The sequence below is a fragment of the Physeter macrocephalus genome, chromosome 1 (assembly GCF_002837175.3).
Source record: "Physeter macrocephalus isolate SW-GA chromosome 1, ASM283717v5, whole genome shotgun sequence".
Taxonomy (NCBI): Eukaryota; Metazoa; Chordata; class Mammalia; order Artiodactyla; family Physeteridae; genus Physeter; species Physeter macrocephalus.
In genome coordinates, this window is record NC_041214.2 from 26,325,225 (window position 1) to 26,339,593 (window position 14,369).

Sequence of the window (14,369 nt, forward strand, 5' to 3'; positions counted from 1 at the left end):
AACTCCCAGTCCCTCCCTCTCCCACCCCTCCCCCTTGGCAACTCTGTTCTCTATGTCTGTGAGTCTGTTTCTGTTTTGTACATAGATTCATTTGTGCCATATTTTAGATTCCACATACAAGTGATACCATGTGGTATCTGTCTTTCTCTTTCTGACTTGCTTCATTTAGTATGATAATCTCTAGTTACATCCATGTTGCTGTAAGTGGCATTATTTCATTCTTTTTTATGGCTGAGTAGTATTCCATTGTATATACGTACCACATCTTTATCCATTCATCTGTTGATGGACATTTAGGTTGTTTCCATGTTTTGGCTGTTGTGAATTGTGCTGCTGTGAACATAGGGGTGCATGTATCTTTTTGAATTATAGTTTTGTCTGGGTATATGCCCAGGAGAGGGATTGCTGGATCATATGGTAATTCTATTTTTAGTTTTCTGAGGAACCTCCATACTGTTCTCCATAGTGGCTGCAGCAGCTTACATTCCCACCAACAGTGCATGAGAGTTTTCTTTTCTCCACACCCTCTCTAGCATTTGCTATTTGTAGACTTTTTAATGATGGCCCTACTTTTTTAAAGATTTATTTATTTATTTATTATTTAATTTATTTATTTTTGGCTGTGTTGAGTCTTAGTTGTGGCATATGGGATCTTCATTGAGGCATGCGGGATCATTCGTTGTGGCGCGCAGGCTCTTCGTTGTGGCACGCGGGCTCTTCATTGTGGCACGCGGGCTTCTCTCTAGTTGTGGTTTTCTCTTCTCTAGTTGTGGCGTGTAGGTTCCAGGGTGCGTGGGCTCTGTAGTTGTGGCACATGGGCTTAGTTGCCCCACGGCATGTGGGATCTTAGTTCCCTGACCAGGGATTGGACCTGCATGCCCTGCATTATAAGGCAGATTCTTCACTACTGGACCACCAGGGAAGTCCCAGTGATGGCCATTCTGACTGGTGTGAGGTGGGTACCTCATTGCTGTTTTGATTTGCATTTCTCTAATAATTAGTGATGTTGAGCATCTTCTCTTGTGGCTACTGGCCATCTGTATGTCTCCTTTGGAGAAATGTCTATTAAGATCTTATGCCCATTTTTTGATTGGGTTGTTTGTTTTTTTGTTGTTGAGTTGTATGAGCTGTTTGTATTATTTTGGAAGTTAATCCCTTGTCTGTTGCATCATTTGCAAATATTTTCTCCCAGTCTGTAGGTTGTGTTCTTGGGTTTTTTTTTTTGTGGTTTCCTTTGCTGTGCAAAACCTTGTAAGTTTGATCAGATCCCATTTGTTTATTTTTGTTTATATTTCTATTGCCTTGGGAAACTGACCTAAGGAAACATTGGTATGATTTATGTCAGAGTATGATTTATGTCAGAGCATGTTTTGCCTATGTTCTCTTCTAGGAGTTTTATGGTGTCATGTCTTATGTTTAAGTCTTTAAGCCATTTTGAGTTTCTTTTGTGCATGATGTGAAGGTGTGTTCTAACTTTATTGATTTACATGCCTCTGTCCAAGTCTTTTTTTTAAAAATTTTACTAGTATAAATATTTTATAAATAATTTCTGGCAGTTTCTAACCAATGGAATATATTGCACAATAAACCACCTCACATCTTCCAGGAAGAAGAAAACACTAAATTTGAATAGTAATGACATTACCCACTGAATTAGGACACAATTGAAATTTGCTTTAAATATTTCTTTGGGGGAGGGGACACTCTACTCAATTAAGAGAAACATTGTTACAGTTCCGAGGTCTTTTGTGTGTGTTTTTTTTTAATCATGCCATGAATTCATAGGGACTGGGTTCTGGCAGCTCAGACTCCTTTCCATTGGTTCTCACAAAGCGTGCATCTCTGGGTGGAGCAGGCTGGTGCTTCAACTGAACCCAAGTACCTTTCTCTTTGGCTTTTTTCTTTTTCTGATCGTTTTCCTTCAAGTTTCAGGAAGCCATCTTACCTCTTAGAGTGCTTAATTTGCTTCGTAATCTCTTTGCAGGACCCTTGCCCTTAACTCGTTTGTTTACAACAGTGCCAACAGCAGCTGGGTGACATTGTAGACTCTTCTGATGTTGCCATGGCAGCATTTGTGGGGTGTTCCTTTTTGAACAGTGCCCATTCCCTTGATGTCTACAATATCACCTTTCTTGTAGATTGGCATATTTGTAGCCAAAGGAACAGCTCCATGTTTTCTAAAAGACAGAGAGAACATATAGCGGGTACTCCTCCATCCCTTTGTGTTGATCATTTTGGTGAATTACTAGAAGATAGCATTCTTGCTGAAAGGAAGTCTAAATATCTTCCTTGAAAAACTCTATTCCGATCTTTTGGGTTGCTGTTGTTATTGTTTTTTCTATTGAGTTGTAAGAATTCTTTATGGATTATAGATACAAGACCCTTATCTGATACATGATTTGCAAAAAAATTCTCCTATTCTATGGATTGTTTTTTCACCTACTTGAAGCACAGAAGTTTTAAATTTTGATTATGTTTATCTGTTGGGTTTTTTTTTTCTTCTTGTGTTACTTATGCTTTTGGTGTCATATCTTATTTAAAAAAAAAAAAACATTGTCAAATCCAAGATCACAAAGACTTATGCCTATTTTCTTCTAAGAGTTTTATGGCTTTGCTCTTAACATTTAGATCTTTGATCCATCTTGAGTTAATTTTTGTCGCATGTGACATTATAAGGTTAATTTGTCTAATGTAACCCAAAAGCATATAGAAGATATGTGAAAATGTAGACATTTATTTTTATAACATTTTTCAACCATTTAAATTTTTAAAATAAGCCTGGTTTTAAGTTTATCATTTTAAATTATTAGCTAAATTAGAAAAGTTTAAGTTTTTTAAAGATTAACAAAGCTAAATTAACTTTGGGTCTTTTTGGCCTCACTGTGCGGCACGTGGAACTTCCCCCACCAGGGTTTGAACCTGCAGTGGAAGCGCGGAATCTTAACCACTAGACCAATAGGGAAGTCCTGAGTTATTTTGGTTTTAACCCTCGTTTTGTGGTGGGGAAACAAGCATTCCTGAACTATTTTTGTCAAGAAAAGGCACATCTTTTCTGAATGTGGTGACAGTAGTAGTAAGCCAAATGTGACAATGGAAATAGTTTAGAGAATGAAGAACATAAAGTTTGTTTTGCTCAGAAGCATGATCCCTTGTATACTGAGTTTGGCTTTTTTCGAAATAATTAATGATGAAATGCTAAAACCACAACATCTTATTTTATAGATATTCAGGCTCAGGAAGCCATCAACACTTAAGCACAAAAGACAACAAAACATAAATAAATTCAAAAGCAAAAAACCACTGAGAAAATAAATAAGAAATTATTGTACATCTGTTGCCACTATCCATCTGCAGAACTTTTTCACCATCCCATACTGATTAAGCAATAACTCCCCACTTTCTCCACTTCCAGTCTCCAGTAACCATAGTTTTACTTTCTGTCTCTATAAATTTGACTATTTTAGGTACCTCATATAAGAGGAATCATAACAATATTTACCCTTTTGTGTCTGGCTTATTTCACTTACCATGTCTTCAAGGTTCATGCATGTTGTATCAGAATTTCATTTTTTTAAAAGCTGAATAATCTGTTACGTGCATATACCACATTCTGTTTATTCATTCATCTATTGATGGATATTTGGGTTGTTTTCACCCTTTGGCTATTGTGAATATTGCTGGTATGAATGTGGATATACAAACATCTGTTTGAGAACGTACTTTAAATTTCTTTGGGTATCTACCCTAAAGTGGAATTGCTGGATCATATGGTAATTATATGCTCAGTTTTTTGTGGAACTACCATAGTTTTTTCTACAGTGGCTGCACCATTTTACGTTCCCACCAGCAGTGCACGAAGGCTCCAATTTTTCCACATCCTCCCAACACTTACTGTTGTTTTGTTGTTGTTGTTTAAATTTATTTTATTTATTTTTGGCTGTGTTGGGTCTTTGTTTCTGTGCGAGGGCTTTCTCTAGTTGCGGCAAGTGGGGGCCACTCTTCATTGCGGTGCGCGGGCCTCTCGCTGTCGTGGCCTCTCTTGTTGTGGAGCACGGGCTCCAGACACTCAGGCTCAGTAGTTGTGGCGCACGGGCTTAGTTGTTCCGCGGCATGTGGGATCTTCCCAGACCAGGGCTCGAACCCGTGTCCCCTGCATTGGCAGGCAGATTCTCAACCACTGCGCCACCAGGGAAGCCCTGTTGTTGTTGTTTTTTTTAATAATAGCCATCCTAATGTGTGTGAGTGGTATCTCATTGTGGTTTTGATTTGCATTTCCCTAATGATTAGCGATGTTGATCATCTTTTTATGTACTTACTGGCCGTTTGTATATCTTCTTTGTATATCTTTTCAAGTCCTTTGTCCATTTTTGAGTTGAGTTGTTTTTGTTGTTGAGTTTTTTATATAGCCTTTTACCTTTTAATGTTCTTTTACTAGAGGTTTGTTCACTTAACTTTTAAAGAAGTGGTTTATAGAATTGGTTGCAGGACCAAATCTCCTGTCTGTATACTGTAGGTATTAGCTATTCTAAATTCTGTTGAATTTTAATGTAGACATTGATTGGGTTTTGGCATGCTGCTCCACCAGCCTTCCAAAGATCAGGCTTAATTTCTTTTCTTTTTTTTTTTTTTTTTAATTTCTTTTTTTAAAAAAGTTAATTAACTAATTTATTTATTTTTGGCTGCGTTGGGTCTTCGTTGCTGCGTGTGGGTTTCTCTGGTTGTAGTGAGTGGGGGCTACTCTTCGTTGCGGTGCACAGGCTTCTCATTGCAGTGGCTTGTCTTGTTGTGGAGCACGGGCTCTAGGCACGTGGGCTTCAGTAGTTGTGGCACGTGGGCTCAGTAGTTGTGGCGCACGGGCTTAGTTGCTCCACGGCATGTGGGATCTTCCTGGACCAGTTTTATATGTGGTATATGATTTAATCCTCACAGCGAGATGGGTGTTTGTGTCTCTATTTTTCAGATCAAGGAAAACTGTGGGATCAGAGTTAAATGAAGTAAACTGCTGAAAATATATAGTTAATAAATAGTTTACCAGTGTTGATACTTAGCCACAGCTTTCTTCAAGTCTGTCAATTCATACACTGAACTAACCGTATAAAACTCATACTGTAGTCTTGTATCTGTGTTTCGAGAATATGTTCATAAGCATTTAATAGTTGTTAAAAATCTAGTTATTCCTATTTAGTTTCATCCTTTAAATATTATCCAGGTATGACTGTAGAGGGCAAATTAGTCAAGTGGTCCCCCCAAAACTACTGTATGATTGTCTTATTACTCTCTTTTTAAAAAAGACCTAGAATTATATGAAAAACAACAACCCTCCTTCATCCCTGGCTTTTAAAAAGTATGTAGGGCTTCCCTGGTGGCGCAGTGGTTGAGAATCTGCCTGCTAATGCAGGGGACACGGGTTTGAGCCCTGGTCTGGGAAGATCCCACATGCCACGGAGCAACTAGGCCCGTGAGCCACAACTACTGAGCCTGCGCATCTGGAGCCTGTGCTCCGCAACGAGAGAGGCCGCCATAGTGAGAGGCCCGCCTACTGCGATGAAGAGTGGCCCCCACTCCCTGCAACTAGAGAAAGCCCTCGCACAGAAACGAAGACCCAACACAGCAAAAATAAATAAATACACTCCTACCCCGAACATCTTAAAAAAAAAAAAAAAAGTGCTCTCTGGCCTTCCTTGGTCATGTTTGGCACTTTAAAAAAAAAAAAAGTATTTAAGGATTTTATTTACTTTAAGCTATTGTCCAATTCTTAACATAAATGTAAAATCACACACACAACATATTTCTTTCAAAATAACTCCTGTGCTCCTCTCTCTAGCAATTCTTATGTATTTTGTTACCTAACTTGCGCTAATTACGTAAATTTAGGTGTGACTAGCCATTTATGTCTAAATACACTAAACTCTAAGGGCAAATCAGCATAGAGTGGATTTTGTGGGGAAATGTATGTAGCAGACAGGAATTGATGGATTCTTTTGAGAAATGAAATTACTTAGTCCAATGACTGGTACACACTTACCATTCAGGGAGTGTATGCTCTTTACCACCATTAGCACCAGGTTATCAGGGTTACGTAGAAAGGTCACCAGGATGGCCATGTGGAGGAGGGATTGAAAGCCCTCGCCTCTACGCCTTGCCTCTACGCAGAACAAAGGAAAACAGTTATATGGCTCTAGTTATATTCTTTTTTTTTCCTTTTTAAAAAAAAACCTGTTATTGAAATACAGTTGATTTACAGTATTATATTAGTTTCAGGTGTACAGCAGAGTGATTCAATTATATGTTGTGTGTGTCTGTATATATATATATTTTTTTCAGATTCTTTTCCCTTATAGGTTATTGTAAGATATTGAGTATAGTTCCCTGTGCTACACAGTAGGTTCTTGTTGGTTATCTATTTTATATACAGTAGTGTGTATATTTTAACCCCAAACTCCTAGTTTATCCTTCCCTCACCCTTTCCCCTTCAGGAACCATAAGTTTGTTTTCTATGTCTGTGAGTATATTTCTGTTTTGTAAAAATAAGTTCATTTGTATCATTTTTAAAAATATTCTGCATATAAGCAATATCATGATATTTGTCTTTCTGACTTCACTTAGTATGATAATCTCTTGGTCCATCCATGTTGCTATAAATGGCATTATTTCATTCTTTTTTTATGTCTAGTTATATTCTGAGAGAGATTATGAGGGCCTGAACTAGGGCAGTGGGTACAGAGAGAAGAGGTTGAATTTCAGAGCTCTTTAGGACAAGACTTAGATTAGATGTGATAGAATTCGATTGATTAGATAGAAAGGGAGATTAGAATGAATCTGTTGTTTCTGGCTCAGGTGATTGGGTGGATGGTGCCGTCACTCATCTAGGTGAGAACTGAAGTAGGATCAGGAGTTATGCATTGGACATATTGAGTTCTCCTTTGTATTAATACGGTATTGTGATGTATAAGGACCCCTTCCGGACTAAATCTATGTAAATAACCAAGGATATGCTAGAACCATTATTTTTCTCTCCTTTTTTTTTTTTTTTTTTTTTTTTTTTTTTTTTTGCGGTACGCAGGCCCCTCACTGTTGTGGCCTTTCCCGTTGTGGAGCACAAGCTTCAGACGCGCAGGCCCAGCCGCTCCATGGCATGTGGGATCTTCCCGGACCCGGGCACAAACCCGTGTCGCCTGCATCGGCAGGCAGACTCTCAACCACTGCGCCACCAGGGAAGCCCTCTCTTCTTTTTTAAAAAACTCTTTGTTTTGGAGAATTTTAAATATAGAAGTAGATGATTCATATTATGAGCCTCCTATGTACCCATCTCTGAACTTAAGCAATAATGGTGTATCTTGTTTTGTATATACCCCTTCTATATTATTTTGTTTATTTTTATTTTTTGGCTGTGTCAGGTCTTAGTTGCGGCACACAGGAACTTTTGTTGCCATGTGTGGGCTCTTCGTAGCGGTGCATGGGTTTCTCTCTAGTTGTGGTGCATGGGCTCCAGAGCACGCAGGCTCAGTAATTGCGGTGCACAGCTCTCTAGCTGTGGTGTGCAGGCTCCAGAGTGCATGGGCTCTGTAGTTGTGGCACGCAGGCTCTCTAGTTGTGGTGCACGGGCTTAGTTGCCCCACAGCATGTGGGATCTTAGTTCCCTGACCAGGGCTCGAACCCGCGTCGCCTGCATTGGAAGATGGATTCTTAACCACTGGACCACCAGGGAAGTCCCTACCCCTTCTATATTATTTTAAAGCAAATCCAGGACATCCTATCATCTTCATCATATCTCAGTATTTATTTCTAAAAAGACTCATTTTTAAACATATCATTATTATACCTAAGAAAATTAGCAGTAATTCCTTAATATCAGGTATCTAGTAAGCATTCAAATTTCGAGTTGTTTGAAATGTCATGTTTTGTTTGCTTTTTTAAAATTTTGTGAAATAAAATACAGTTACAGAAAATCACCAAAAAGCAAATGTATAACTAATGAGTTACTTTAAGGCAAACACTCTTGTAACCATCACCAGATGAGGAAGTAGAACCCCAGAAGCCCCTCCATATGCCCCTATCCCCTCTCTCCCCTATAAATAACCATTACCCTGATTTTTATAGTTATCACTTTCTTACATGTTTAATTAGTTTTATCACCTAAATGTGCATCCTTTGGAACATTATAGTCTTGCTCATTAAAAACAAAAGTTGATTGTCTTTTATATATAAAATTTTCCTCTGTCCCATTATTTTCCTATACTTTAGTTGTGGAAGGAGCTAGGCCATTTGACCTATCAAATTTCCCACAGTCTAGATTTCACTGGTTGCATACTCACGTGCATCTCAATATATTTCTCTGTTCCCTGTATTTCTGTAGTTTGGCTGTAAGATTCAGAGGCTTTATTAGACTGATGTTTGATTCTTTGGCTAGAATATAGATAGTAGTGTGTTCTTCCGTTAAAAGGCACATAACATTTGATTATCTCTCTTTTTATGATGTGAACACCACTGACGCTTAATGCTTGTATCTGTTAAATCATGGTGTGTGGTTATTAGTGTTATTCTGTCACTTCTACTTCATTTACTACTGGCACTATTTTATATAAAGATTCTTTCCCTCTTCTACTATTTGTTTACCTGAAGGGACAGTTTATATAGGAAAGCGGAATAAAGCTTGATCCCTTCCCTTTACTGACCAGTTTTCAAGATGATGAGTTTGTTTCTGTCTTCCTCCAAAGGTGAACAAGTCTTCCCTTTAAAAAATATTATTATAGGGACTTCCCTGGTGGTCCAGTGGTTAAGACTCTGTGCTCCCAATGCAGGGGCACAGGTTCGATCCCTGATCAGGGAACTAAGATCCCACATGCCGCACAATGTGGCCAAAAAATAAAAAATAAAAATATCATTATAAACTTATGAATGTAAACATATTTGATGGGTTTCATACAATGCAATTACTATCACTATTGAAACTTAAATTGTCCCGTCTTAGGTCTGTGGGAGCCTCTTCTGTAATACTTGACTCATAAGTCCTTTTGATATGACCCTAGATGTCTTTGATAGCTTGTTTGTTATCTGGTGTGACAAGATGTTCCAAGTTCATCTTGTCCATTTCCTGCCCTGTACATAGAATCAGCCATTTCTCTAAGAAGCTCTGGTTTCCTTTAGGGTGAATTATATGTCAAGCTCCAGTTAGGGGCTAAGGATTCTCTCTGCTCCTAGGTTGGTCATATTTTCTAGTCCTTTTAAATGGAGAGAGCTAAGATGCACACCCACAAAGATACAGTACTTCATGAGTTCATGTTGATATTTCCAATTCAAATCTTATTAAACCTCTTCTCCATTACATTCCAATCCTTTTTTCCTTTCCAAGAATCTTGATCTTTAAGGACGTTGGGGATGAGATGTTAGAATTAACGTATATGGTAATTACTCATTGACTTTATCCCATATTACATGCTCAATAGTCCCAAATAATAATACTAATATAACCATTAACATGATTATTGAAAACATTAAAAAACTTTTTTGCATATGCTCTCTCCATTCTCTTCCCATTTTTCTAATAGTCATACATAATAGTCCCACAGTATTTGAGCATTTGCCTATTTAAATACTATACTGTCTGCCTCTTAGCCCTCATTTTGTCTCACGTCTACAGGTAACTGTACATAAATACTCACAAGGCCTTTATGTCAATGTTTCTTTAGTCATTTTGATTGTCTAAGTCAGTTATGCTGGATACAAAAATCCTTGGCTTATACTTTCTTTCAAATTCTTAAATATATTAATTTTCTTCTAATGTAACAATTTGCTGTTGAAAAATAGGATACTCTCTTTTTCTAGATACCTAAAAAGTTCTTTTTCTTTGAAATACAGCAGTTTTACTAGAATGTTTTGGTATTTGTCATTCTAGATTGATAGTCTTTTTTTTCTTTTATTTCATGAACATTTTCTTGACTTAATTAGCGTTTAGTATTTATTCTGTTCCCTTGCCTTGATTTTCTTCTTCAGATACTCTTATTGTCTATATATTCTTTGCTTACCTCCAATATTTCTAATTTTCTCTTGACTGTCACTTGTGGGAGTCATATGGGCTAGATTGTTGCAACCTCTTCAGTCTTTGTTGGCAACCTCTTGCACTCAGCTGGTACTGAGGTCAAAACTTCTCATTTCAACTGCTGCTCTCAAATTGGCCTGTTGTACTTTCTAGCAAATTCTTGTTGCCTGTTTTGGGCTTATCCTGTTCTGAGTTCCATTAAATGCAGCCTCATTGAATATTTCTTTTTCTGCCCACACAGACACTACTGTGTAGGCCTTTTGGCTATTGGTAGTTTGTATTCTGGCATTTGTTGAAGGTACTTTGTCATCTAGTTTTGTTGTAAATGTTGTCAAGGGGTTCAGGTTTTGCTGCCTAGTCATTCCATCTGTTTTTATGCGGAGATTTGGAGAGTTTGAGAACTATGCTGCTATTGCTATCTTCCCAGACTCCCCCATAGCTGGTGTGTGTGTGTGTGTGTGTGTGTGTGTGTGTGTGTGTGTGTGTGTACAGGCTGTATGACTCAGCATTTAAATAAATTGATGTCTTTTATAATCTGTAAAGTCCCCCTCTGTATGTCTCTCACTCTTTCACTCCTTTTCCCTTACAAATTATTAGTTGAAGAAACTACATTATATGTCCTGAAGAGAATTCCTACTAAAGATTTTGCTTATCGCATCTCTCTTGTATAGTTTAACGTGTTCTTCTGTCCTCGGTATTTCCTTCAAACTGGTAGGTGGAGCTGGAGTCTTGAACAGATTCAGCTTCCATGATAGGCTGTACATTCAAAAAACAAACAAAAAACTGGATGGGCCAGCTCAAGGAAAGCAAACAATACAGAAACAGAAGCACTCCATTTGCAAAGTTGACATTGAAGAATAGGCAGATCCATAGAAACAGAAAATAGAATATTGGTTGCCAGGTACTGGGGGCAGAGAGGCTGAGGAATGACTGCTCATGGGTGCAGTTTCTTTTTAGGATGAAGAAATTAGGCTGTGGTGATGGTTACATAACTTTTGAAAACCACTGAATTGTATACTTTAAAAAGATGAAGTTCATGGTACGTGAATTGTATTTCAATAAAGCTGTTATCTTGTAAAAGGAAGATAGATTTGAAAAGGAAGAGGGTTACCTAATTCTCTGAGACTGGTGGGAAGGAGAGTTGGCATGGGTACACGTGCTGATAAGTTTGTAAGTGACCTCTCCCACTAGCTGTAGACTAATATACTCAACTATCTATTGAATATACCCATTTGGATGTTCTATAGGCATGTCAAACTCAACATCATTGCTGCCCGATAGAATGTAATACAAGCCACATGTAAGTTTTAATTTTCCAGCAGCCAATTTAAAAAGTAGATGGAAAAAAAATAAATAAATAAATAAAAAATAAAAATAAAAAGTAGATGGAAATATGTGAAATTGATTTTATATCTTTTATTTAATCTAGTATATCTAAAATAATATATTTCAGCATGTAGTTAATATAAAAATTATACATGAGCCCTTTTACCTTCATTTCTCATGAAGGTCTTTGAAATGCAGTGTGTATTTCACACCGACAGCATACGCAGTTCAGACTTGGCACATTCCAGGTGTTCAATAGCCACATGTGGGTTACTCCTAGAGTACTGGACAGTGCAAATGAGAAGGTTTAAAATGAAATTCATGAATTCATTCCTGTCTCCTTGATCTCAGTAAATGACCCCTCCTTTTAAGGATCATTGTCCTATTTCTTCTTCCTTACAATCCACATCAATCAATAATTTAGTTCCACTGATTTTTTTTTTTTTTTTTGGCTGCGTTGGGTCTTTGTTGCTGTGCGTGAGCTTTCTCTAGTTGCAGTGAGCGGGGACTAGTCTTTGTTGCGGTGCGCGGGCTTCTCATTGTGGTGGCTTCTCTTGTTGTGGAGCATGGGCTCTAGGCATGTGGGCTTTAGTAGTTGTGCCTCCTGGGCTCAGTAGTTGCAGAGTGCGGGGTCTAAGGCTGCGGGCTTCAGTAGTTGTGGCGTGCAGGCTCAGTAGTTGTGGTGCATGGGCTTAGTTGCTCCTCAGCATGTGGGATCTTCCCGGACCAGGGATCAAACCTGTGTCCCCTGCATTGGCAGGTGGATTCTTAACCACTGCGCCACCAGGAAAGTCCTCCACTGATTTTTATCTTTAACATTTTTGCAAATCCATCTCTTCTTATCCACTCCTACCAGTTTCCTGAAATTCAGCATTGCTTGCCTGGGCTATTACAGTAGCCTCTCAACAGGTCTTCCTGTTTTCTGCTTCTGCCCTTGTAAGTTACTCTGCTGCCAGAATCTCTGTCTCACTGATAATTTCACCAGGCCCTCACCTACTCAATACCATTTAGTGGCATCCCAGTATTTCAGTAGTAGTCTGTGACCACAATGAGTACTACATGGATGATTGGGAATGTGGGAAAAAGAAAGTAGACCTCTGTCCTTATTCTTTTGAAAAGTACATTTAGCATCTGTTTCTTAATGGACATAACACAGTAGAATATGTAAATAACTTATAAATGAATATAATTATACTGATGGAATATGAAAAAGTCTAGGTTCCTTTGCATAGCAAACTCCCCATTTCCCCTTTCCCTCCAGCCTCTGGCAGGCACCATTCTATTCTCCACTTCTGTGAGTTTGACTATTTCAGATACCTCATGTAAGTGGAATCATGCAATGTTTGTCCTTCTGTGACTGGCTTATTTCACTTAGCATGATGTCCTCCAGGTTCATCCATGTTGTCACATATGGCAGGGTTTTATTCTTTTTTAAGACTGAATAATATTCCAGTGTGTGTGTGTGTGTGTGTATACACACACACACACACCCCACATTTTCTTTATCCATTCATCCATCTATGAGTTTTCCATATCTTGACTATTGTGAATAAAGCTGCAATGAACATGACCGATATATCTTTTTGAGATCTGATTTCAATTCTTTTGGGTATATACCCAGAAATGGGATTGCTGGATTATATGGTAGTTCCATTTTTAATTTTTTGAGGAACCTCCATATTTTTTTTCCATAGCAGCTGTACCATTTTTACATTTCCACCAACAATGTGCAAGGGTTCTATTGTAATTTCTCTACACTCTCACCAACACTTGTTATCTTTTTTTTTTTTTAATAATAGTCATCCTGACAGGTGTGAGATCATATGTCATTGTGGTTTTGATTTGTGTTTCTCTTACGATTAGTGATGTTGAACACCTTTTCAGTTGTAGATGTTTCTTAGATATTTTAGATATTAACCACTTACCACATAAAGGGTTTGCAAATATTTTCTCCCATTCCATGGATTTCCTTTTCATTTTGTTGATTGTTTTCACTGATTCTTACTCCAGGAAGACTTCCTCCAGTTAGACTAGATATCCCTCTTCCTAATTCCCATAGAACATTGTGAATAACTCTGACTGGCATTTACATTATTATATTAGAATTATCTGTCATTATATGTCTGTTTTGTCTCTCTTCTGGCCTCAAGACTCATTGAGGGAAAGGATTTTGCCTCAGTTATCATTTTTGTACTTCTAGTCCCTAATACAGTTCCTATTATATAATTGGTACTCAGATATTAGTAGAACTAAATGGCGCCCCTGAAATTTTAATGATTAAGTTATCAAAGGTTAGACCTAGGCATTAACCTAACTTAAGATAACCGAAGATGTAGATTTGTTATTAATACCAATGACCTCTAATTGAAAATTGAGTAGATAACTGAACCTGAGAATAGTGGTACTTTTAATTTTAGGTGGAAAGAAAAAAAAGCTGTAGCATACATAGAATACAAAATGGTAAGTATTGAGAATATAAACTCTGCAAGTGCAGAGTTTTTGTCTGTTGTTTTCACGGATCTTCTCCCAATGTGTAAAACAGTACCTGGCACATAATAGTAAGTAACTGGTCAGTAAATATTTATTGAATAAATGAGTGGGCATAGAAGTGCACTCTAGCTTTACACTTTATTAGGCTTCTAAGGCAAAAATTGTTTAAAGCATTTCCTTATCTCTAATTCAATGTAAAATTTATCAAATTCCTGTCTTCTCACATTATTTTATGTTTTGTAAAGGAAATCTCTAATAAGTATAATGGAGTATAATTTTTTTTTCTCTTTTAGCAAACGAAGCAAAAAAGGAGATAAAAATGGAAAGGGCTTGAGACATTTTTCAATGAAAGTGTGTGAGAAAGTTCAGCGGAAAGGTACAACATCATATAATGAAGTAGCTGATGAGCTGGTGTCCGAATTCACCAATTCAAATAACCATTTGGCAGCTGATTCGGTAGGTAGATCATGCACTTGACATTGACTGTGCTGAGTGATGCAGCAGTGTACCTCTC

At 37.7% G+C, this 14,369-nt stretch overlaps 1 protein-coding gene across 9 annotated transcripts in view; it reads left to right on the top strand.

Moving 5' to 3' along the window:
• The window catches only part of TFDP2 (transcription factor Dp-2), a 178,917-nt gene that overhangs the window by 135,679 nt on the left and 28,869 nt on the right, over positions 1-14,369 (top strand). For all 9 annotated transcript variants that reach the window (XM_007126490.4, XM_028489107.2, XM_028489112.2 and 6 more), the window contains one exon: positions 14,149-14,311. In XM_007126490.4, the coding sequence (XP_007126552.1) occupies positions 14,149-14,311 (163 nt within the window). The remainder of the gene's footprint in view (positions 1-14,148; positions 14,312-14,369) is intronic.